Source organism: Chenopodium quinoa, unplaced genomic scaffold, assembly GCF_001683475.1.
Source record: "Chenopodium quinoa cultivar QQ74 unplaced genomic scaffold, ASM168347v1, whole genome shotgun sequence".
NCBI classification, from domain to species: Eukaryota; Viridiplantae; Streptophyta; class Magnoliopsida; order Caryophyllales; family Amaranthaceae; genus Chenopodium; species Chenopodium quinoa.
The window spans coordinates 4,017,963-4,044,661 of record NW_018745024.1 but is presented as its reverse complement, the minus strand read 5'-3'; the positions used below and the strand labels follow the sequence as shown (position 1 = coordinate 4,044,661).

The window sequence follows — 26,699 nt, the reverse complement described above, 5'->3', positions numbered from 1 at the left end:
ACGTATGGTAACTGAATTCTGCATTATTCTTGAGTTTTGTTTTGTTTTCTACGAATGTAAATTATACTTGACATTCTTAGCTATTTTGGATCACTTGTACAATTACTTCATATATTAAAATATTGAATTTAATTAATCATCCTCGATAGAAGCTAAAGATGAATTTTTTTTTTAATGTGAACATTATGTTTGTAGCAAAATATTAGGCAAAATGTGTTAGGATCCGTTTTGGACCCGAATCCGGTGGACCCCGTCCGACATGGATATGGATCTCTATTTTTCAGACCCGATAGATCCGGGTCGGATCTGGATCTTTGAACCTAGTCTAGATTTGACCCATTGCCATCTCTACATGTGAAGTTTTGTTAGATTCGCCTAAAAAATACCTTCACAATATCAACTTTTTTCTCTTAAATAATTATAGATATTTAACTTATAAAATATGTTTTGGAATGTGTAATTTCATCATTGTTGTTATATTAATCGAACAGAGGAAGAATTATTTACTAGAGCAACTAACGCACGCAATGCACACGCCATAGCTCGCCATGTCAAGGGAGCTTTTTCAATCTGACTTTGTGTCACAAATTTAGTAGTTGGCAACATTAATAAGGGAAAATATGTAAATAAATATTTTTAGGGGTCAAAATGTCCGTTAGGGTTAAGCAAAACTATTTGAAGATCCGAAAATCCGATGATATGATTCGCATCTTATCTGAAAATTATGGATATCCGATTCGAATTTCGAATCAAATATCCGATCCGGATAATTCGAATATCAGATGGGATATCGAAATATTGAATTACAGATATCCAAAAAAAATTCATGTAATACCCCTATATTTTAGTACTCTATATATATTTTATAAAGATTCAAGTAATTTATTTTTGTACTTTAAGTTTCGGGGACGAAACTTGCTTTAAGGAGGGTAGATTGTAATACCCTAAATTTTTCTATTTTAAGTTATGGGACAAAACTTGTTTTAAGGATGGTAGATTGTAATACCAGAATATTTTTATAATTTTATATAATATAGTTTATAAAAAATTAGTTTATTTTTATTTATTGTATAACTTTCCTATTCTCATATTTTTATTTTAGAGTTCGGAAAGTTTTAAAACCCTATTTTAATTTAAATAAGATTGTACTCTATTTTATTTTATGAGTCTATACAAACTAACCCTAAAAGTAAAATTATACTTTGTACCTAAAGTTTGTGTATAAATAAATATATAAAGATGCAACCTTAGCTTTTTACGTGAATATATATTTGGTGGTGCTCATGTCAGTCTTGTAGTTTCCTATTTTAAGGGTTGTGCGAGTTTTCTTTAATTGCTCCCCAAATCCATAATCGAGCGATGGAATCACATTGCTTGTTGATGAAATTTTGTGCTATTTATAGTTTCTTACGAAGGTAATAATCACACTATCAATCATTTAGAGTTGTTTGATTATAATTTGATTGTATTGTTTATTATATGTAATCACACGAATCTTATTTTGGAGATGTTTGTAATATATTTTGTATTATCATGTGTGATATGATTTATTATTGGTACTCTTTGTATATTTGAGTAATTATTATGATATTGTATGAATTGATTTGATTTGAATATCATATTATTTTTGTTGTATATAATTAATTATACAATTATATCTAGGTTTTTCATGTTGTTGCGATAGGAAGTGTTGTTTTTGAGGTTTTAGGGTTATCAATGTAGAGTATAATTTTTGGGTTGAGATTTAATTATATTTGGGTATTAGTTTTATTGTCCTATAAGAGTTGAGATATACTATGATTGAAAAGAGTTCGAATTGTTATATTATTTAGGTATTTGTGCCATTGCTGAGATACTATCTATTAATTTGTGAATGATTAGTTGATCAAAGTATGAGATCAAAAGGATAAACATTATTATTTTGTTCTTGGTTTGAAGCTCGGTGTTGTAGACCTTAATCTTTGGCATGTTGGTAAGGAGATGATAATCATGAGTTAAGAATGAGCTACAATCTTTATTTATATTTTTCTATGGTCCCCTACAATAGGATTTGGCTCATATGATGTGGTCTGCTTCAAGGTGTTTTTCTGGTTATTGGGAGTATTCAAGTTTTTATTCTTGTTGGTTTATTTATTCGAATTACTCATGTCCAAGGCTAGGTATAGAACAAAGAGCATGGCACACTTATTGGTTATGAGTTAATTGAGTAAAGGATTGTATTAATATTCAAGGTTGAGTAAGGAAAATGTTATTTTTAGAGTACAATGTGTAATGTAGTATTGAACTACAATGATTAATTGATGAGCTAGTAATATTAATTATTCTATTTTTCTTTGTATTCCGATACCTAGTGATTACTCAGCTTTTTTACTGACGCGTGTGTTGTTTTGTTGTGCTATTTATGTTTGTGGTCATGTCTTTTTCTTATATATGGTGGCCCTGGTTGATCTATTTTGGAATTTGTCCTTAATGGTAACAGTCAAGATTTTCTAAGCAGGCTAAGCATGCAAGTGATCGTAGTTAAAGGAGCTCAAGTGGTTCGATTAAATTATTATAACAAGTTTGTAAAACTGTATAAATAGCTCACCTAGATTTATTAAGTTGTACAGTTGGGATTTTGTAATCCTTAACACTTGACAAGTTGTCGAGTGTCGCGGTAATACCTCCGATTTAGGTGTATGCTTCCGCTATTATATATAAAGGTTGTTTATTTTTCCTTTAATTTTTATTTAGGAAAATTTGTCAATTACTACCGCAAATTAATACCACTTTGTAAATTACTACTGCAAATTAAAAAAGTTGTGAATTACTACCGCAAAAAATTTTAAGATGTTGCGATTACTACCAAACCCCCATTAAACCAACTATGACGTCATTATATCACTTTAACCCATGGTTAAAGCTCTTAACCATGGTCAAACATGGGTTAAAGCCCTTAACCGTGACGTCATTATATCCCTAACCCATTTTCTTTTTTGGGGGGGCTGGTTAAAGCCCTTAACCATGGTCAAACATGGGTTAAAGGGATATAATGACGTCATAGTTGGGTTTAATGGGGGTTTGGTAGTAATCCCAACATCTTAAATTTTTTTGCGGTAGTAATTCACAACTTTTTAAATTTGCTGTAGTAATTTAGTATTAACGTGCGATAGTAATTAGCAAATTATCCTTTTATTTATTATTAATTAGTAAATTGGGGGTGTTACAATTCAGATATTGTATATCCGAAAAAAAAAACACACTGTAGTTTATTACGGTGGTCAGGAGGTGAAGAGACTTTACTTCTTTTTTTTTTTTTTTAGAAACCAACTCTACTTTATTATACTTATTTTTTTAATTTCTTTCATTCATATACTCCTAAATACCCAAAGCAGCTAACCCTAAAATCTATTATACTTATAATTTCTCTGTTTTGTATTTCGTAATTTGTGACAATTAGTTTGAAGGTTTGTGTAAATTTTTTGTTTTGCAATTGGTTTGTGTAAAATTTAATCTATTTGATATTCTTCACGTTCAAGTAGTTAACAATAAATTAATTTTTTTTTTTTTTTTAGAATTGTTGTAGAATTAATTTGCTTATACTTAAGTTCAGTACTTCGTATGTATCAATTTATTATTAAAAAGTTAAAATTTGCCATTAGAATAGAATTTGAACAAAATTATTAAAATTTCTTTTTAAAAAAATTATTAAAAGAGTCGGATATTGGATATCCGAGGTATCCAATCTAAAAATTTTGGATCCAGAAGTTTTTGGATCGGATACGGATATCAAATATAGTAGTTTCCGGATATGGATATTCGATCCGAAATTGAATTTCGGATCATAATCTAATCTGTGATCACCCCTAATGTCTGCACACTATTCTTGAGAATTAAAAAAAAGGAAATTAATATTAATTAGGGCAAATAAGTAATCCAACATACTTAGGGGTATAAGTTTCTACATAGAATTCAAAGAAGTTTGGTTGATCTATTATCATATTCATTGTGAAAGTATTTTAAAATAAGATCTATTTATGACGCATTTTGAAAGCATAATGACATTATGGAGAGACAAAACTATATTATTGAATAAGACATTTTGTATTTTCTAGAGAAAATAAAGTTTAAAAATGCAGTATTCTCTCTATTTTCACAAGTTTGACATATAGTAAGCTCTTGTTTCTAAGAATGTATGAAAAAAATGATTGGAGGTATGAAAAAAGTGAATAAAGTAATAGATCATATATATAATATATGAAGTAAAAGAAGTTGATGTATTATTTTCATTTGAGGTTTTAGTTGTGGTAAAGTGATGGTGATTAATGAGAGAAAAATAAAGGAAATGGGGTTTCGGAAATTGATGGATGGAGGGTTAGGGGATTATATAACTGTTTTATTAATCAAGCTAGATTAGTTTCAAAATGATGGGCTTAATATTATAATGTTATTATATTAGTGGTTAATCATAAAATATCAATATAAGGGTTTTTATGGAAATGAATTCATTGAGTTATAAGTGGATTTTTTAAAACTTGTTGGTTAAGGGTGATTTTGAATAAACAAAAACCTCTCTTTAGATTGGTTTTGAAAGAAAAAAATCCTAAAATAAATTAAAGTCATTATGCAACATAAGTAAGAATAACCATCCTTTGATACCATAGATTATCTTTCAAACATGCATGAAAGATATTATAATGCATAAACTGCTCATTCTAACCCTCAGTTAAGTTCATAAAACTTTCCATAATCACTTTTAACGGCAACCCATCAAAATCCATGTTCCACTTTAAGTCATAATCCATTGACAATAAATTGTGCTTCTAAAACCTTGGCTCCCATTGCTATGTAGGTTGTCAAGTAACCCTCACATGTCCTCTTGTATTACTCGCATGAGTCACAAAATACCTAATGCTCTGACCATTATAAAAAAAAAAAAATATTGTGTGCCACACATTAGATCAAGAGGAGCTAGACAATGAGAAGGGTCCATAATCTGCAATGTATCACTAGTTCATTCCCAACCCTATGGTAATTTTTTTTTTTTTTTTTTTTTGAAATTCTCAATGGTACTCACAAGTTTTTTATTTTTCTCAACGATAAACAGCAAAATTTTTAATTATCTTTGGTACTCATGTAATATTAGTTACTATCAGCAATAACATTAATGATAAATTTATTAAGGTTAGTTTTATTATTATTTTTTAAAAATTAAATAATTAAAAAATAATTAAAGAAAGAAAAACCAACTCATTCCACCAGCCCAGGCGCCCAGCCACCCCCGCCCTCCACGCAACCCTCTCTTTCCCCCGGCGACGCCGGCGCGCCCACCCCCTCCCCCGGCGCCGCACTTAACCCACCATCCCCCAATCGAAGTATCGCATCTCCCTTCCCTGAAACTCCAATCGGAGCTCCCACTTCTTCACTTTATCTAGCCATAACCCTAACTTTCTCTCTCCTTTCCAAATATTTAAATGAAGAAATTAGAAGGCATTTCCGCTGGAATTTGAAGAAGGAGATAGAGGATGAACTTTCTACTCCCATTTTTGGTTTCAGAGAAAGTAAGAGAGAGAGAGAAAGAGTGAAGAGTATTAGTTTAGATTTAGCAGGGAGAAGGGAGATGCGACTGGGGATTGGGTTGTTTAGGGAATCGCGGCGAAGGGGAGGGGGGTTCAGCACAGCGCGTCGACGGAGAGAGTCTGGGCGAAAGTTGTCGGCGCCGGCCGGGAGCAGGAGATCGGGGATGGAGGGTAGGGGGTGGCAAGGGAAAATGTGGGTGGTGGTTTTTTTTTGCTGGGGTTTCTTTGTAATTATTTTTAAATTGTTTAATTTTTAAAAAATAATAATAAAACTAACCTTAGTTAACTATTTTAACTAAAATATATCATTAATGCTATTGCTGATATTAACTAATATTACAATATTACATGAGCACTAAAAATAATTAAATTTTCTGCTATTCACCGTTGAGAAAAATAAAAAACTGGTGAGTACCATTGAGAATTTCCCCTTTTTTTTTTGGTTTTTTTGTTATAAAGTGTAGTGTTATTATTTATTTTAAAAAAGATTATGTAACTTATTCCCTAATTAATAATGACCCAAACTTTAGCAATTAAATAGTTGTTATTGTAATGTTGATTTCATTTGAGTAATAGAAGCATGTACTTATGTCTCTAAAAATAAATAAATTATTAATAAGAAAATAACCTTTTACCTTTTACCTTTAATGTAAATTACAAAGATGATAAAAGTGGTTGTTAATAAGATTGAATTCTAAAAGTCTTCTGAGATGATAAAGGTGGATGAGCAACATGAAGCTCCACAACTCTAAGATTATCATCGAGTTAGAGTTACTCTTCTCCGGTTATCCCCTTACCCATCCCTCCACCTTCCTTAATTTGCCTCATACTTGTCTTCCATGTAGAGAATCAAATATTTTAATTATCAATTTATCATTCCACTTTATCTTAAAGAAGCTCTTACATTCTTTGTTTAGCAATTCCATGGGACTATTAAAACAAGATTGTTATCCTTTCTTATATAAACCGAATAAGTATAATTCCGTAATTATTCAATCCTTGATAGACCTTTTGAATGGTGGATTTCTGACAGTCTCTACAAGTATATTGTTGTTTAGTATGAGCCTACGCATCATTGCATCTCAAAAAACTCTACATATAAATAAATTATTGATATCATTGTCTTTTTATGTAGAGACTTTATCTTCAATTCTCTTCATAACATCTTTCATAAATATCTACACTTAGTATATATAATTTAGGATTCAAACCAATAATTCCACATGTCACACTGCCCTTTATTTTTTTTCTTCTAATTCTCATAAAATATTTATACTTCGTATTAAAATTAGGAAAATTTGACTTTTGCTACCACTAAAATACACCACTTTGACTTTTGCTACCTATCTAAAATTTTATTCTATTTTACTACCACCTAAAAGCAAAAAAATATAGGTTTGCTACCACTTAACAGAATTGGACACTATTTCCGTTAACGGGGCCCAACCAACTTCCAGCCACCCCTCCCCACTCTCCGTGCTGGCTTTTGGTGCCCAAACGATTCCCGGCGTTGGCCACCCAACCCCCTCCATTTCCCCCACCCACGTTGCCCCTAAGGTGGTCGAAACCCTATTCATACCCTCAACCCAATTTTCTCTCTCTTCTTTAACTCCCCAACAATGGTTGCGACCCACTTACAACTTCATTTGGTGATGCCATTAAAACCCCAAATTCATCTTCATAAAGCTAAAGCCTTTGCTTCAATTAATCCCACAAAATTCCCAACTCTACGCTGTTATATGCTGCTGTTGCTGCTGCAACACCCACCAAAAGAAGCTACAACATCATGCTTCTTCACACACTCTCTCTTCACCTCTGTGCCATTGCCACCACCATTGAAGTACAAAGTTTAACAAAAATCCAAGACCGAGGCTATAGTGGTCGAATTTGGCCCCCGAATCCAGATCTAAAACAAACAAAACCAAATTCAACCTTCATAGTCTCGGTTTTGGATCTCATTTTATCAATATTTGCTTGGTTGACGGTGGTCGTTGGAGTATGGGTATTTCTTTATCTTCTCTTTTTTATCTCCACTTGTTCCTCTATTTCATTATTGGTCTACACGGGCAGCACAACGGTGGAAAAAGGTGGCCTGAACGGGGCGATGAAGTGGTGGTTGTGGGTACGGCGTATAGTAGGCGGTTGTGGTGGTTTAAAGGGTTGGTTTTAAGGACGGACGAGAGTAGGAAAGGGGATGGGTGGGCCGCCGGCGCGGGGAGTGGGGAGGGGTGGCTAACAGTGTGATGCAATGGCTGGGATTTTTTTTTAATTTTTTAAAAAGTCTTTTCTTTTTCTTTTTAATAAATAAAATCATTATTTAATGAAAAATGGGCCCACCCTAACGGAACTCTAACGAATTTCGTTAAGTGGTAGCAAAAACTATATTTTTCTAATTTTTAAAGGTAGCAAAATAAAATAAAACTTTATATAGGTGACAAAAGTCAAAACATGGAGTTTTGGTGGTAGCAAAACTCAAAATTTCCTTAAAATTATTTCTTTTATATCCCCTCTAACTTAATTTCTTGAAATTGAAATAATCAGTTTCACTTCTTCCTCTGATCGTCTTTTTAACTCTAGATATTGTACAAGAATAGCATATATATGACAAAGAATATACACAACAGTTAACTAATAGCCTGCTATTGTGTAATATAAATCACTAAAATGGTCAAAGTGGAGTAAATGAATAATGCAAAAAACCAAAGTGTGTAATATAAATCATACAACTATTAACTAACTTACACATACACACACAATTTCTTACGATGAAGGCACCAACAACTTGTGAAAACAAGTATAACATAAAAAGCAAGTAAAAGACTCATCATCATAAAAAATGTCAAAAATACTTACAGATATCTTTTGATAAAATTAGGAGGTATCGAATTATAAAATTTAGATATTGATAAAGAATTATTAAAATACATGGAAATATATATAGGCACCTGGTTTGCTTTGCGTCCCAAGCCCATTAAAAAGTTGTCAGGTTTTATATCACGGTGAAGAAAGCCTCTAGAATGCATAAATTCGACTCTGCTAATCTACAAAAAAAAAATGGACAAGATCCTTACACGACAGAAAATAAGAACATAATGTTGGGAACAATAACATCAAGCTAATTTATAGTCATAAGGCATGCACATACTAGTTGATCTGCAAGCATCAAAACTGTTTTCAAAGAGAACTTCCGAGTGCAGTAATTAAAGAGATCTTCAAGGCTAGGCCCAAGAAGGTCAATCACCATGACATTGTAGTCACCCTCAACCCCATACCACTTTAAATGAGGAACACCAGCTTCATTTAATAAAATAAATTAATGTATTAATCAGATACACATAAGATAAGATACTTGAGACTAGTGATTTAACATATGAAATAATAAACTAGATAAACACAAAAAGAACTTACTCCCTCCTTGAAGAAGCATGTACAATTTTGACTCATATTGAAGTTGTGGATGCTTTGTTTTTATAGATTCCTAAAATTCATAATCACAATAAAGTCACTTATCAACTCAATCAAGTAAGTGAAAATTATAAAAGAATGATATTTTTAAACTATATGTAAAATCTAATAAAATGCCACCAGAACTTTTTTTTAAAAAAAAAATTGTCGTATAAATCACTAATATGGTCAAAGTGGAGTAAATGAATGATGCAAAAAACCAAAAAAAACCAAAGTGTGTATTATGCATAAAGTTAAAAAACAAAATCATAAGATTATTGTTTCCAAATTCAATGAGCATTTGTTTCAAAAAAAATTAAAAATAAATGAGAATAATTTAGACAGTAGTTAAATAAAAATTCCAATTTAAAAAATTAGTGCCCACCTATGCAAAATTCTTTATAATGTTACTTATAAGTAAATGGAGATAAACTTATACCAAACATTGACTTTGAGCTTATAAAGAATCAAAAAAAAAAAAATGATGTTAAAAAAAAATGAGTTAAGATGTTAGTCCAAGGAGAGAAAGAGAGAGATAGAGAATGGGGGAGTGGAAAGATGTGTGTCATGCTGGGCATAACTTTCTTCTACGAGTGAAAAGACGTGTGCCAAGCTTGCCCTTATTTGACTTACCCTCGTAGAAGATAATGCTGCTTTTTGTAAAACTAGAACAACAAAAACACTCTTATATATGACTAATGCCTCCTAATCATATGTTCTATCAGTTTATCTATATCTAATATGAACACGAAGCAGTATAATTCTAACAAGAAATTGATAAAAAAAAAATAAAAAAAAAAGCCTAAGAGTAAGCAGTTATATCACCCTAATATAAATTTACATGAAAAAACATATAGTTATTAAAGAACACATACCAACTTGACAGCAACTTCCTCTCCATTCGTTATATTGGTCCCTAATTTAATCAAAGAAACAATAGCATACAAAATAATTACCATTGACATAAAAAACATACACACAAAATTCAACAAAGCTAAAATTCAATTAAGAACATACCCAAATGTAGCTCACCAAAAGAACCACTCCCAATCTTACGCCCCAATTTAAACTTTCCACCAACCATAAGATCCATCGTATAATGGACAACTAAGTAACCCAAGAAATATACTTGAGCTTAATCAAACAACCACAAAACCTCAAAATCAAACCTTGTTTTCCTCAAATTTCTATCAAATTATGGCCAACCCAACTACCTTTCAAAAAAAATTATGCAATTTGATAATCAAAAACTCACATGACTAATAAAATTTTCACTCAAATCACAACAGAAATTCTTATGGAAATAAAGAAAATATCCAAGCACCCTTAGCTTTGTAAAATTCATATTACCCAAAAAAAAAAACTATCAATTTAAGGAAACCCAAAAATCCAAAACTGAATTGGAATAAAAACTCAATAATTCTATCTTTTGAAAATGAGTTTGGTGAGAGGGAGGAAGATAAACAAAAAAGAAACCACGACAAAAGAGAGAAATGGGAAAGAGATATGTGATTTTTTTTTTCTTTTTGCAAATTAATTATTCATAATTATTATTTGGATTTGAATTTTGATTTTGTTGATTGTGTTTTTTTTTTCCTTTTGTTTTGTGTTCTAACTTATCATTTCTCTCTTCGTCACCACCACCCTTTTAGGCATTGAATTTTTTTATTGTTTTATATTAAGAATTGTGAAAATTTTGGTGATGTTTTATTTGCTAATTAAGCATTTTTTTGGTCGGTGAAGGCATGTACTGGTGTAATTGATAAAGAAAGTAGAACACGTGTTAGCTAATTACCAATTCATTACGAGGCATTACATATGAGAGATAAGGATTAAGGTTGAATATACAAAGTAAATAAAATGAATTTTTTTTTTACACTCTTTTTGTATTAATTTTGTATGATTAATATTTAAAATCTATCTTTATTTAATTAGTCAAGGGGTGAAAAAATTGGCACCTGCATAAAATGTCTAAAGTGCCTCTAATCATCTATAACGTATATTAAAAAGCTTTCCAAACACCATATGTCACTCTCCAAAATTTTGTTGTTAGTTATTATTCCATATAAGCATGTATTTCAAATCTATAGATATACGATTTATACAAGAGTTGAACATATTCGATCTAAATCTCAAGGTTAATTTTTGAAAGATTAATTATTTATCCATATTAATTAAATTATTGCAAAACAAAATAAAGACCAAAAATTATTAAAAGTGAGATTAAATCACGAATATTATGCATCACAATTAATAACTCGACACGTAATATAGACCCAAAAACTAGTTTGATATATAAATATAAAAGTGTTAAATTTAAAACTATTTCTTTCTTTCTTTAATTGTTTAGAATAAATGAACTTAAGAATTTTATGCACTACGTACAATTTTAAAGATTCTATTACGTATTAATTGTATAAAATCCAAATTAATCAATACTTTTATTTTATAGGATAAAGTTTGAGACTTAAGGTGTATGTCTCCCCAAAACCAAACCCGATGATGAACAACCTTTCACCGCCACTATTGGTCGGGTTCAGTATTTAATCCCGAGAGTGCTTTAAAAATCGTATTTGATTAAATTCGTATTTTTTAATAGTCCATGGATTAGTCTTGATGTTTGGTAAAAGTATAGTTTTAATTTCATCCCAAGCTTATTATTTAATTTTAACCTAAACCTTTTTTTTATTTTATTATTTTATTATTTATTTTTGGCCCAAACCTTTTATTTATTTTATTTATTTATTTTCTTATTTTAGCCCAAATAACAAAAAATCAGAAAAAGGCCCGAAATTATCAATCGGCACTTAAAATGCTGAACGAAATTAGGGTTAAAAATGAATTTAGACGGAAAAGAGGACTGAAAATTTCCGCGCCACGGCAGCAGTCCACCGTGTCACGGGAAAATTTCCCGTCTGACGGTTATATTTCCCGTGACACGGGAAACCTGCTGTGACACGGGAATTTCCGTGTCCTTTCCGCGTAAACCTTTAAGGCGTTTTCTCCCCCGTTTACTAAATATTTCCCGCGTCACACAAAATTTGCACCGTGTCACGGGAATTTTTCCCGTCTGACGGTGGGATTTCACGTGTCAAGTACAGTTTGCCGTGTCGCGGGATACTTTTTTAGGGTTTTTATCAATTTATGGTTCCGTGTGTTCCCTCAGCACATTTTTTCTATAAATACCCCCTCATTTCTGATGTACGGGGCATCAATTAATTCTCTAGTTTTTTCTCTCTTCTATGCTCTAGCCTAAACACTAGCCTACCCTTTTTTCTTTCAAAATTCCTTCTTCAAGCACTCCAAGGAGTCCGTACTTTACTCGTGGTTCCGTCCTTAAGCCAAGGCGTGAAAGGTAGAACTGTTTGAGGGTTTGGCCCCAAATCAACTCTACTTAATTTAATTTAATTTAATTATTATCCTATTATTATTATTATCTTGAAGTTACTAACTCGTTTATTATTTTGTAGTTGCAAACAAACAGAATCAAAGTAAGAATTATGTTCCTTTTATTTCTATTATTTTTCTAACGATTTTATATTGTTGGAATTATTGTTAAATTGCTTCCAATATTGATGTTATTCTATTATTATTTTATGATCACCATATTGCATGTTTAAAGGGAATATGTAATTGAAAATCACGCCTAATAAGATAATTTGGACAACCGGTTTAGGTTCCTTTTCAATCTTGTTATTTAATTAAAGTTATCACTAATATTTTAGAATTATATGTTGCATTAATATTCAACCAATTTAGCTTTATAATAGTTTGGAGCAAATTGAATATTTTGTTTGTATGCCTTTGAGATGGCAGGAATCATTTTTCGTTATAAGAATCGAGTAGAGGCCAATACGGGCGAATGTGACTCCATGACTCACTTCGTACCATCATCCCGATCCTCCTTTCGTGGTTCCGAACCATATGGAGTTAGTAATCTCATGGATTATGAATGGGGTGTAACCTTCACGGGTCAATCGTTGTTGCCTTCGTTGTCCCTTATTCGTGGTTGCCTTTTATGATCCGTGAACGGTTTACAAGTTCCTTAAAAACTTGTTGGCGGCTCCCTACTTTATTTGTCCCTAATCGTATTATGTCAATTCCTACTTCCTATGAGTGCCAAGTATATTCACCACATGCTTTAACGTAGACGCACTTCGAACGACGCCTACAATTTGGCGACTCCACTGGGGAGGATTCTTAGTTATTTATCGATTTGAGTGATCGGTATTTAATTAAGATGAGTGGATGAGACTTGAAAGATTCTTGAAAAAAATATTCCTGTGATTAATTTGGCATTTTTGCATGTGCATAGACGTTTTAACGTCGCATTTAGGTCTGTCCCGTAGGAAAAATTGAATAACTTGGTTGCGCACGAAGGAAAACAGGGCACCAGTCAGATCTTCTTACTGCCGTGCCACGGCAAAATCTGCCGTGTCACGGTACAGTGCACCGTTTGACGGTGCACAGTACCGTGGTACGGGAATTTTTTCCGTGTCACGGCAGTCCTAAAATCAGTCCGGTGGCTTATTTTCTCTTCTCACAGTCAACTTCCTTCGATTTTTCTGAAAAAAACGTATGTGTTCTACATGCGTCTTAGCCCCGGGGGATTTAAGCTCTATCAACCCAAAAACGCTCATGGCAATAAGGGTTCATCCGAGTTGAAATCCACCCAAACCATGGAGTCGAGTTCGATTTCATCACGAACTCGCAGAGCCGCCCGTTGGCATACACCCTCAAGGGAGGCTGCCTTGCTAACGCGTCCAAACTCTTAACCATGGTACCCTTTTGACACCCAAAGCTTGACCAATAGTTGAATATAGATCTTGACTCTAGGTTGCGAACTTTTTTTACATCATCGTGCCTAAATGCTATGTGGTTGTTTGGTGCTAACCTTCATCTGTTTACTCTTTTGTTTAACTCATGACCGAGGGTTTTTATTCTCACATAGTAATTAGTACGAACCTAAAATCGATTAAAATCTGGAAAAATCACAAAACTGACCTGGAACTGCGCACCGTGTTACGGCATGTTTTGCCGCTCCACGGTGAACAATGCCATGACACGGGGCTTTCTACCGTCTGACGGTAGACTGCACCGTGTCACGACAGTCAGCACCGTGACACGGTGCCCAGGAAAAGTGTCCTGTCAGTATTTTTTCGGTTTTTGTGCGTACGTATGTGGGCGATGTGTCCAGTTTGGTGTCATCTCTAGCTGTACGGTCAAAACACGCGTCCATAACCTCACTTAATCACTCACATATCGTGTTCACACACTTTTTTCCTTAGTCGTGCACTACTTTTTGACCGTATTTTAGGGTAGTCTTGTTTTTTGTGTCGTTTTTTCGGAGTAAGTCGGATAGTATCCTCCCATTTTTTTATTTAATTTAATTGTTGTTTTATTATTATTTTCTTGAAGTTACTAACTCGTTTATTATTTTGTAGTTGCAAACAAACAGAATCAAAGTAAGAATTATGTTCCTCCTATTTCTATTATTTTTCTAACATTTTCTTATACTAATTGATATCATTGAACCTATATTTACCCCTAATTATTTATAGCATTTAAAATTAATGTAAAAATATTATTATTTGCTTCATCTACTTTTTAAAATATATCACCTGCATCATGGACATAGAGCTAATAACATAATCAAACTCTCGATCAAGTTTATGTTTTCTCCACTTTATTCAAATAAAGCTAGATAGGAACTTGAAATTAAAATATATAATATAATTAAGCTGCTAGGTTTCTCATCTTGATAAGCAATTGAATTTGTGAAGGGGTAAAGGATGATATATAGTGAAGGGTGTTTGTGTAATTTACTTCTCACAGTTAGCTAACTGCTTTTTTGTGTCTTCATTACCTTCATTTCTTTTTTTTTTCCAAGCCGCTGCACTTCAATGGAGACTTTATCTTCTTCCCCACCAACCTTCATCATTTTCATCTACTTCTTCAAGTTATTTCAATGGAGATTTTGCCAGCCTCAACATCACCATTGCGGATCAAACGAAAACCCTAAGAAAAATGGAGAAATAAAAGGTATGGTCGGTCAACGCCAAAGGATAGATGTTTATTGATTGCTTGTGAGTATTCTCTATTAATGTTAATCTTAATTACCTTATTCTTGAATAGTTGAATATTTGTGAGTTTCAAGTCTATGAAATATCAACGTTAAGCTAGTTTCTCGACAATTATACAAAAGCACTACAATGAGTATTTTATTATATAAGCACAAATATCAAGGTCATTACATAAATGTCATTTGATAAACTTGGCTTGTTTATCAAAGTGATAAACTTGTATTTTCTTTATTAAAACGCATTACTAAGTAAGTTTATGTGTTGGGTAAAAGTTCTCATTCAATGAATCTTTCGTTTGATGTAAATTTTTATATATTCAAAAACTTGGATTGTACAAAATTTTAAAACGGTTGTGATCTCGAAACGATGAAACAAATTGGGTTCTCTCTAGTTTTTTTCCTTGAGAGGTCGGGTTTTTCTGGTCCCTCGAGGGTTTATCCATTTTATGGTTTTTCTAGCCTCCATAGCTAGGTTTTTTCTATTATATTTTGAAGGTTTTCCTTCATTCTTCTCCTTTTTCTCTCCTTTTATCATCTCTTTTCTTCCTAGTCTTAGTTGTGATTCCTTTTAGGGACTTCGTTCCACTGGTATTCTTAATGGTGGTAACCCCAAAAAAATTTAATTGCTTTCAATAAATAGATCCCATCTTTTATATAATAATTATTCTATTATTGTGTTTAATTTCATTGTTTGTTCTTCTAACGAAATTTGAAGATCTAGGGTTTCATAATCTCCTTAAGTATCTAGAGGATTGGACCAAATGAGTATTCTCACCCAATGACAATGCATTAGTGGATTTTAAGCTGAATTAGGGTACTAACTCACATATTGTGGTGTGTCATATGAATTTTTTTATTAAGGGCTTGTTTGACATCGTTTTTTTTTTTTCTCAGTTTTCAAATTTTTTTTTGAAAAAAAAAAACAAAAAACCAAAAAAAAACAAGAAAAATGTGTTTCCACTTTTCTGTTGTCAGTTTTTAAAATTATTATGATATTAATATGTTTGACTACTTTTTAATTCATTATATGTCATGCATGCATCATATGATTTCAAAAAAAAAAAAAAAACATAAAACTACAACGATGCCAAACGAACCCTAAGATGATTGTTGATTGAATAGGTAATGAAATTAGTTCTTAGGTGTTATATAGGTTATATACTTATTATTTTGGAAGTTTAGATTTCTTAGAAATTTGTTAGTAAGTGTCATTTGGCTATTTTTTATTAATGAATTTTTTTTTCTTCCTGTCTAAACCCCGTATTGATCTCAATTCAAGTTTAACATCTAAGTCTTAACTACTAGGTTATGTCATGTTTCATGTTAACCTATAAAACACGAATGACTAATCATACATCATACCAATTTTAGTCAAATTTGTGCATTGTCATGTCTGCCACAAATATTCAAGGACAATTTAAACTATTCCCTTCATTTTTTAAAGTGTTACACTTTCCTTTTGTGGGTCGAGTATAACACGCTTTCTTTTTTTGGCTACTTCATTTAAATAATATACCTATCTCTTCTTATGGTCCCTACTCAAACCCACCACTACTTTTTTTTTAATCATTTCTTTCCCTCTCACATTCCTTACTTTTTAATAAAAAAATTAACCATACTGTGTTCTTTTATAATTTTTTAATATCCTACCTATTCCCCTTACAATTTTTTTTTTTTATATTCAAGTTGATTAATTTGCCTAAAACTATATGCTGTTCAAAGGATAACACTTAAGAAAAACGAAGAAAGTATTACGAAGTACCTTTTACAATGTTCGGATACCCAAAATATTCGAAAAACTAGATATTTTATCCGGAAAAAATAGATACCCAATTCAGTTTTTATTGTTTGAATATCTAGGATCAATTTTGACCGGGTTTACCAGTCTCAAGGGAGAAATAAGGGATAGGAATTCAGAAACCCTAGTATGATAAAAATCTCACAAATTCATTATACTCAATGTCGAACAAAACAATCCTGTGAAAATAATTATTTGAGCAACAATTAGTCAATTATCAAGACAGAACAAAAAATGTCTTTGGGTTCACCATGCATCCGCGCACCCGAGTGTGTATAACAATATCTCATTATACCTAGAAAATTTAATAGCATGAAGTCGATTTTATCTTGAGAGGATTAAGCCTTGAAGAGTGAGTAACAATGTAACACCAATACCAACAAGATCTATCGTATTTTTTTTATTATTTTTTTTAGAGAGGCATAAAGATGGGTGATGAGAATCAATACTAAAATCCCCTAAAATTGGATCAATTCCGTCACTCTTTCACCAAAGAAATAAAAATAAAAGAAGGATGGAGGGAGGCAATAGAAAACGTGATAAAAGGAAAAAAAAAAAAAATAGGTCTCATTAAGTCACTTCCAGTCTTCCATGGGATTCAATGTTGGCAAGTTTGGCCAACCACCGGAATCACATTATTCACATATGATATGTTTAAACAACTTTTTTTTTTTTTTTTTTTTTTTAATAAGACTAACCAAAAGAGGATTTTATTAGATAATTTTTTCACACATTTTTCTATAAAGAAAATGTATCAAGTCAAGTTGATATTTTTTTAATTAGCAATAGGTATAAATTAAATAAAGTTGATATTTGGAAACAACAATACGGAGTAGTATACATACATTGAGACTATTTTAACTATAGACTATAGAACATAAATATTGATCAAAATTATGTATATAAATAGTGCTTAAGTCAAATTTACACGCTAGGCGCTAAAAAGACACAGGACTAGAGGGAGCACAAAAGAGAGATATTTGCATTCCTGGTGGACATCCATCCTCAAAATTGTGCATGGGGTACATACTCTGACACATAATCCCAAACTACCAACTAAGCCAAGTGTTAGGCTTTTAGACATACACGTGCATACCCTTATCTCACTGTCCAACCTTCTAAATTCCCACAACCAATAGGACCTCTTCATTCTAAATTTCTGATTATTATTACCCAAAAAAAATTTTAAAAAAAAAATTAAAAACAAACATTAAAAAAAAGAAAGAAAGATAGAGAACAGATTTTTGCAAGAATCATCTTTCTTTCTATCTTTTGAAATATGCAGAAACTATGAATGTTAAAACAAAATTTTGAGGCACAACCCAAAAAAAAAAAAAAAAAAAAAAAAAAAAAAAAACCAGATGACAATATACACAACTGAACTATTCCCTAATTGCCTTCCCTATATTACAGAGCTCAGAGTACCTTCGTTGCATTCATATCATCATAATTGTCCAATTACCTGCAAAAAGAGCATTCCAAATGAGATTTACTACAGAAATATACCAAAAATTCGAGCATATTCTGTCGAAACTCGACCGACATTTTCGCAACCATTTGATCTCAAAGAGACACAGTTGCTAAAATCAATCAAGAAGTCATATAAAGCAGGAAACTATAATGAGGCTTTCTATTTTCTTCAGAGCATGGTGAGCAGGGGTTATCAGCCTGATTTAGTCCTCAGTACAAAGCTCATTAAAGGGTTTTTCAACAGCAAAGAGGTTGATAAAGCAATAGAGGTGATGAATATATTGGAATCGAAAGGCGAGCCGGATTTATTTGCATATAATGCTATGATCAGTGGTTTCTGCAAGGTAAATAGGATTGAAGATGCTAATAACCTGCTTAATAGAATGAAGGCTAAAGGATATTCACCTGATATAGTCACTTACAATATCATGATAGGTAGTCTTTGTAGCAGGGGGAAGCTTGATTTGGCCTCGAGAGTCTTGGAAAAGTTATTGAAAGATGATTGTCAACCAACTGTTGTTACCTACACTATATTGATAGAAGCTACTCTTAATGAAGGTGGGACTGATGAAGCAATGAAGGTATTCGATGATATGCTAGCAAGAGGGCTCGTGCCCGACGTGTATGTCTACAACACCATGATTAGAGGGATGTGCAAAGAAGGGTCAGTGGATCAAGCATTTGCTTTTATTCGGAACTTACCCTCCCAAGGTTCTCATCCAGATGTAATCTCATACAACATCCTGTTACGGGCGTTACTAGACCGAGGGAAATGGGAACAAGGGGAGCAATTGGTGAGAGAGATGCTGTCTCGAGGATCTGAGCCTAATGTTGTCACTTATAGCATACTGATTGGTGCATTATGTCGTGCGAGCAAGGTGGAGGAGGCTCTAACAATGCTGAAGGTTATGATGGAAAAAGGCCTAAAACCTGATAACTATAGCTATGATCCTCTTATTTCAACATTTTGTAAAGAGGGGAAATTGGATTTGGCGATTGGCGTTTTAGATCTCATGATTTCTAATGGCTGCTTGCCTGATATTGTCAATTATAACACTGTTTTGGCAGCTCTGTGCAAGAATGGGAAGGCTGATCTAGCTCTAGAGATTTTTGATAAGCTTGGTGAGGTGGGTTGTGATCCAGACGCAAGCTCCTACAACTGTCTGATAAGTGCATTATGGAATGTCGGGGATCGAACAAGGGCTATGAAAGTGGTAGAAGATATGTTTAAGAATGGGGTTGATCCTGATGAGATTACTTACAATGCCCTTCTATCCTGTCTTTGCAGGGATGGGATGGTCGATGAGGCTATGAAATTACTAAGGGACATGGAGAACTTTGGCACAAAACCAACAGTTATTAGCTACAATATGGTCCTACTTGGCCTTTGCAAAGAACGTAGGCTGACAGATGCAGTTGAATTGTTGGGACAGATGGTTGAAAAGGGTTGTCAGCCAAATGAAACAACTTATATTTTATTGATTGAAGGGGTAGGATTCGCAGGGTGGCGTGACGAGGCTATGGAATTGGCAAACACCCTAATGGAAATGGATGCAGTTTCCGCTGAATCTTTCAAACGCTTGAGTAAGGCCTTTCCAGTTCTTTCTACACAGAAAGAACTTGCAGCCTCTGGAATATGAAAGTATTCCAACAACAAAAGTGATATGTGATATTATGTCAATATGTCTAACTATATAAGCCAATGTATATAAACAGCTCTTCTTGAAAGCCCAAAATTCCATACATGTTTAATGATGGCAACTAGAAGCTTGTCATTACGCTGTCATTTACCAGAAATATTTCAGCAAAAGTGTAAATATTTCACTTTCTACTTTTACCACATGTACTGCCCTGTAAATTATGTTTAAAAATTTGAAGTCACAAGTATATGTGTATTTGATTTCTTAATCATGTAGATAGAAATGAAGCAACTTTAAAGTAGCCTTAAGTTGCTCACTAGATTATAGACAATACAAATTCTATATGATTTCTTGCTCAAGCTAATTGTCAAGGTAGTATTTAAAAAAAAAAAAAAAAAAAACGGTCGAGTATTTAAATTCCAATACAAGATGTACAATAGTACAATTGTATTTGATTATTTTTCAATTGTTAAATATAGTGTGTCCAATATTGAAGTATGCGCACATATATAGGAAAAGTAATTTAACAGCTTTAAAGTATTACTACTCTTTCTACCCAAGTATAATGGCCATATAATGGCACATATAATGGCCAAGCAGAACTTAGAGTTTCCAAGCAAGAAAATTCAAACTTGGACAGCATTTATATACTACTCTTTCTACCTAAGTAAAGCTGACCCAAATTCGAGTTCATCTCAGCTTGTTATCAGCCCCATGTTTAAGATTTGTTAGTGACAAGGAAGGAGACGTACCCTGTCAAGAGTTCCACCTACTAAAGGACCAGGTCAAGGCAAAAAAGTAAATGAGTACCAGAAATCCCTAACAAAGATCACATTGTCAGTAGTAGTCATGTAGATATTCCTAATCCTAATTTCATAATTAGAATGCAAGTAGCACTTGTTTTTTTCTCTTTTTTTTTTTTTTTTTTTTTCCTATCTCCATGGCAGACAGAAAAAAGATTATAGTGGCACTGTATCAGCGACTTAAAACTACTTAACCTCCAAGTTATTTGCCTCATCTTCTAAAACATAATTTACAGAATGATGTCAGAATATGCAGAATATATGATTTGCACCTAGTAAGAAATAAACTTTGCAGTAAAATAAGCCATAGACCCATTAGCAGCAATTATTTATCAGATAAACATCAATGTTTTGCATATTGTAACAGAAAGGAAGTTGAGTGAGAAATAAAATTGACAAGCCCAACTTACAAAAATCAGATGCGTGAAGATGGCCTGGAATCATTTTGATGGCACAAATTCAAGATTGCTTTATACTCGTTCTCAAAACCAGGAGATGTAAGATAACAGATGCTCAACTGACACCAAATTCAATAAATTAGGCAAAGCTGAAATGAATTGATTGATATAGTTTTGAAAAACCATTATACATTTCTAAGGTCCAACATTATGAAATGACAAACATTCAGATAAACAGATAAGTGAAAGCCAGCCATGAGTAGACCACATTGTCAGTCAAAGTTCCTCTCCATTACATAGAAGTTTAATCACAAGGAGCGACTGGCTCTAAAAAGTGACAGAAAATGCAGTGATGAACCAAAAGTATCTACAGCTATGTATTTCACAGCATATACCAGTCCAAAAATAATATCACACATTACCGGCATCATATTATAGCCAAGAAAAAAAATATTAGGCAAAGACAACCATGCTCATATGCATCATAGGATTAAGGAAAGGAGAAGGGAAACAGATAAAACAGAAAGCTGAAAGCAGATAATCATAAGCAGACAGCATTGTAAGTCAAAGTTCTTAACATTCTCTCCACTCTGTCTTTCGCATAAAGCTCTATTTCATGGAGTAAGTGGCTCTAAAGAGACATGAAAGAAAGTGCATTTTGTCAAAAAATAAATTTGAAGTTGTTTCCACAACATATGACAGTCTAGTTTATCAATACGTCAGACAGTGCTCCCTTTGGGATGTTACCAGCATCTGGGCTCATAGCATAGCTAAGAATCAACCAATTAAAGAAAAGACACTCATGCTTACATACATCATAAAGTAAGACATAGTTAAATATCATGCGCCTTCATAAAAGCAGCAAGTTTTTACATGGAAATCCCAAATTGCAAAAGGCAGTAACCATGAAAACTAATCCTACACAGGGCAAAGAAAATTCTAGATAATATAGGCAGCATGAACTTTATGTGCTTCTTTTTGCCTTGATCAAGCCCAAATTCAGTTTCATAATCTTTTTTGGTAAAAGAAGGAATTAAAGTACGTTAAAATAAATAAATAAATAACACTGTGCTAAAGCAGAGAAAATATGATGCAGAAGGGGTCATACTCGGAATGTTGAAGAAGTCAAAATTTGCGTTTCAATTCAGCTTAACACCTTCTCTTAGAATTCCCCATTCAACTAGCTTAGAAGACAGTTCATGAGCTTCTTCAATCACACCATAAGCAGCTACTCCTCTTATTAAATTGGTGTAAACAGTTTCATCTGGCTTGATCTGGTTGGAGATCATGATTTCTAGAACTTGTATAGCAATATCCAGCTTCTTATTTCTGCACAATTCCGGAATAATAAACCTATAAAACCTGTTTTGAATCTTGTGGTTTCTTCTATTCATCTCCCTTAATACCTCCATACACTCATCATGTTTATCTGCCCCGCAAAAGCCCCAGACTAAACAACGATGAGTTATATCATCTGGAACAATTCCCTTATCAATCATTTCATTGTACACCTGCATTGCTTTCTCCATAGAACCTTTCTTCGCCAAACCATCCATGACAATGTTATAAGTAATCAAGCCAGGAGAGCAATTTCTATCACTTAAAAGCCTAACAATGCAAAGAGCCTCATCCAACATTCCTTCTTTGCAGATGGCTGCTAATAGGGTATTGTATGTGATTATATCTGGGGAAAGGTTTTTGCTAACCATTTGATCAAGAAAATCTATGGCACGATCCAGGAGCCCATGCTTACACAAACCATTGATTAAGATATTATATGTAACAACTCTTGGACGATGAGAAGTTTGATTCATGATTGACAAAATGTCATCCGCTTCAGCCCAATAACCATGGCTACATATAGCATGAAGTATAGTGTTGTAAGTCACAGAATTTGGCTCCAAACCATGAGAAACTAGACTATGCATCACCAAAGCCATTTCTTTGAAATTTCCTTTTTTACTACTGGAGTTTATCAGTGAATTGTAGGTAACTAGATCAGGATAACAGCCTTCAACAGCAAAATCATTCAACACACCAAGAGCTCTTACTAACCCACAATGTTGCATAACCAAATCTAGCAAGATTGTATACGTGATAGTATAAGGAGGACATCCCTTTCTAAGTTGGTCCTTCCAAAATGAAATAGCCTGATCAAACTTGCCCCTATCAAAGAAACTCCTGATGATTGTGTTATACGTGATTGCATCTGGTAAGCAGCCACTCAAGCTCATATCGTCTAAGTACTCAATGGCAGAGTTCAATTCCCCACGCTTGCACAATCCCCCAATCAACATGTTGTATGTGATAACATCCGGAACACCACCAGACATTACCACAATTTGCAAGACCTTTGCTGCTTTCTCAACCTGGTTTTGTTTAATGAGACCGCGTATCAAATTAATACAAGAAGGGAAGTAAGGAATTTGACTTTGACGGGCCATGACCTCTACCAACCTAGTTGCTTCAAATAGCTTTCCAAAGCTGCAGTATTTTTGAAGAATATGATTGTTTTTAAGCTCACTGTTCTCAACAAAGGGTCCTTCTAATGATGAAACAGGCTTCTTTAAACTAATTTGTGAAGCATTCTTCTGTGCACCAGGCGTATGTCTCTGTTGTCTAATCTCATCAACATCATTTATGCAGACATTACCATGCTGAGCTCGGCAGTTTAACTGGAAGTTATCTCGCCTAGAACAAAATCTAGGACTTTGTAACCAAAATTGACATGCATGGCTATATTTTAAGAGAGAAGCTAATTCAGACTGACATGGTTTCACATTAGCACAATGTACAAAACTAGAAGTAGCGTCCTTTCTGTTATGACATAAATCCACTCTTTGTAAACAAGAAATCTCGACTGTAGAGTGCTGAGAAGTAGTTGCAGGCACCATCCTTAACTTCAGTACTCAACGGTGTTGCTGACATTCATTCTATAGAAGCACTCTGTCTCATGATAAATTCCAGTATCCCTATCAATAGATAATAGTGTTCTCCAATTCTCCAGCAACCCTCAACTCTTAAAAAACCTGCAACAAGAAAGGTCATGAACACATAACTAAAATTTTAGAATTCAAAGAACATACTCCGTGTCAAACTTTTAGATACAAATTAAGGACAATATTTGAAAAATCTTTAGAAATAATCCCATCAAAGTCGAAATAAGAAAACTAAAGCTTAGTTTTCTATCTAGGCGTATAACCTTAGCCTAAGATTTCCCATAGCATAGAAAATAGGTATGGAACGTTAAGAAAAGAACAGCATTGCTTACAAGCAAATCGGAAGAAATCTGGCAATTTCCACCACATCATGTACACAATTCATTCCATACAAAAAACATTAAGCAAGCACATACATGGAAAGTAAGAATCCATGAACAATTTGTAGATTAATTAATAGATATACAGACTCAAGTGTGCAGCTTAACCTATTCCCCTCCCCTCTCCAAAAAAAAAAAATTACAATAAAGTTACAAAAAATCCTCATGACTCAGTATGATTATTTTTTCACATCAATATAATACCATAGATTAGTTCCATCCTACTAATTGCCCACCGACAAGTGATGCCCATGGGCTACCTTCTAATAAACTTCACTGCCCCTCACAGGCCTCACTCTCAAGATGAGCCCTCAAAACTTCTTCCTTTGAATTTTTTACATTATGGAGGTTATAATATTTAATTAAGACAAACAATTTTCAGCATGTATACTTTACACAAACACCATTCAATATACATGTCATTCATCACCATTAAGAGGTCTCCTAAGCAAACTACTCAAAATAAACCACTTGGCTTTGCAGTTTGTCACACCTTTCTAGGGGGTCTACCAAGACATCTCTACCAAATAATACCTCCGTTTTTTTAAGTTGAGACCTTTCTATTATCACGCTTGCCAACGCACTATTTTAGCGATTAATATCTCTAATTATCGGTATTGTAAAATAATAAGAAGTGTACATTAATAAAATATAAATTGAGATGATTCAAACAAGATTCCATATAACTATATTTTATCGTAGCTATAATTCACAAAAACTAGTCAAAGTATTGTTTGTGAATAGTGTAAAAGTCAAATAGTGTCAACTAAAAAAAAAATATTATCCATTCACAACCAAGAAGATGACTAATAACACGAATATCCAAACTCAAAAACTTACATAATAATATCCACACAGTTACACGGCAATAGACTTATATAGTCCAACTTCATTTCAAATCACAATAGATCATATATAAAACTTACTACTCCGCCACGGTTGATGCCAAATACGAAATATAATTACAACTAATTAAAGTAGCACTAGAAAGTAGGTGTGCGTGAGTCATGACATAAAAACGTACTTCAGATTCATATTCAAGATTCAACTAGTGTATTCACAACAAAATTATCATCATCGTTGTTAACATGTAAAAAACAAACTAGTTTGCTTCATGGGCAGCACATAGGCCATCCAAGTTCCACATGGGATACAAAACTTGAACATGTTTTATTTGGAAAATCATAGACATCAAAGTAACCTTGATTCTCACAACTCTAAAAACAAAGAAAAACCTCCTAATAACCCGAAATATCAAAAATTCACCTACAAAAGCATCTAATTACCCAAAGTTTATAATAAACATTTGAGGGTAAATGCCACAAAATGAAATTATCCACCGTTTGCAAAGAAATTATCAAGATAGTCTTTCTAAAATATACAACAAACCCAACTCAAAACTCACTTAAGATAATTAATTAATACAATTCTTTGGATAAACCCAACTTTTTTATTTCTCCCTCCAATCCAATAACTAAAACAACTTAGCCAAATAAAATTGAAACAATATTATATCATTCAAAACTATAATGCAAAAAATATCATATGCTTAACGAAACAAACAACAAAAATTAAACTTCACTATACAAAACCAAGGGTATAGTAATTAAATTCACAAAGTGCCAATACTATTAATTTGGGAAATGGGTATTAAAGGGCTAAAAAAATGTCCCAAATACGAAGTAAATTAGTGTAGGATGAAGAACTCCCTCAATTTCAGTTTGTAATAGCGGTGGAAAGGTGTTAAAGTGGTAAGAAAAAAAAAAACAAGAAATTGAGGTGGCTCACCGGAAAGTAGTAGCGGTGGACGGTGACGGTCGTGGCGAGCTGCACAAGAACCGAATGGTGGGAGTACTATGAAGTAGAGACTAGAAAGAGGAAAACAAACAATTTGGGAGAGTTTAATTTGTTACACGCCTATTAAATACTAGGAAATATAAGTTTATGTCGGTGATAAACAAATTTTGCTTCTCACAGGGACAAAAGTGTAATTTTAGTGCTGAAAATGAGTAAAATCGCTACAAGTTAGCGATTTTGCCTTAAAGCCGCTAACTCAGGTATCCCGCAATTTATAAATGAAATTTGTTTATCACGGAGATTAACTTGGGCAACCTCATTAAATACTCCTTCCGGTTTTTTTTATTTGCATTACTTTCGGGCGTTTGGTTGGGGGGTTTCAAGAAACGG

The 26,699-nt window shown here is 33.1% G+C and overlaps 3 protein-coding genes across 4 annotated transcripts in view; 1 reads left to right on the top strand and 2 right to left on the bottom strand.

The window, feature by feature from the left end:
• The window catches only part of LOC110708838 (casein kinase I-like), a 32,523-nt gene extending 21,575 nt beyond the window's left edge, over positions 1 to 10,948 (bottom strand). The window contains exons 1-5 of the mRNA XM_021887061.1: positions 10,020 to 10,948; positions 9,878 to 9,918; positions 8,967 to 9,036; positions 8,704 to 8,852; positions 8,504 to 8,599 (exon numbers count right to left, since the gene is read on the bottom strand). Of these exons, the coding sequence (XP_021742753.1) occupies positions 8,504 to 8,599; positions 8,704 to 8,852; positions 8,967 to 9,036; positions 9,878 to 9,918; positions 10,020 to 10,095 (432 nt within the window). The 5' untranslated portion in view covers positions 10,096 to 10,948. The remainder of the gene's footprint in view (positions 1 to 8,503; positions 8,600 to 8,703; positions 8,853 to 8,966; positions 9,037 to 9,877; positions 9,919 to 10,019) is intronic.
• A 6,191-nt stretch (positions 10,949 to 17,139) lies between these two features.
• On the top strand, positions 17,140 to 20,247 carry LOC110708334 (pentatricopeptide repeat-containing protein At3g04760, chloroplastic-like). The gene has a single exon (XM_021886444.1). It carries the CDS (start codon positions 18,244 to 18,246, stop codon positions 19,990 to 19,992), a length of 1,749 nt encoding a protein of 582 aa, XP_021742136.1. The 5' UTR covers positions 17,140 to 18,243; the 3' UTR covers positions 19,993 to 20,247.
• LOC110708333 (pentatricopeptide repeat-containing protein At1g08610-like) lies at positions 18,238 to 26,444 on the bottom strand. 2 transcript variants are annotated; one of them, XR_002508708.1, is made up of 4 exons: positions 26,301 to 26,443; positions 22,302 to 24,222; positions 21,206 to 21,312; positions 18,238 to 18,344 (listed from the first exon to the last, which is right to left on the bottom strand). XR_002508708.1 is itself a non-coding variant. In XM_021886443.1 (2 exons), exon 2 carries the CDS (start codon positions 24,085 to 24,087, stop codon positions 22,333 to 22,335), a length of 1,755 nt encoding a protein of 584 aa, XP_021742135.1. In that variant the 5' UTR covers positions 24,088 to 24,222; positions 26,301 to 26,444; the 3' UTR covers positions 22,012 to 22,332. The 2 variants fall into 2 exon arrangements, 1 of the variants encoding a protein (XP_021742135.1); XM_021886443.1 differs by lacking the exons at positions 18,238 to 18,344; positions 21,206 to 21,312 and having other exon boundaries at positions 22,012 to 24,222; positions 26,301 to 26,444.
• Between the last annotated feature and the right edge of the window lie 255 nt (positions 26,445 to 26,699).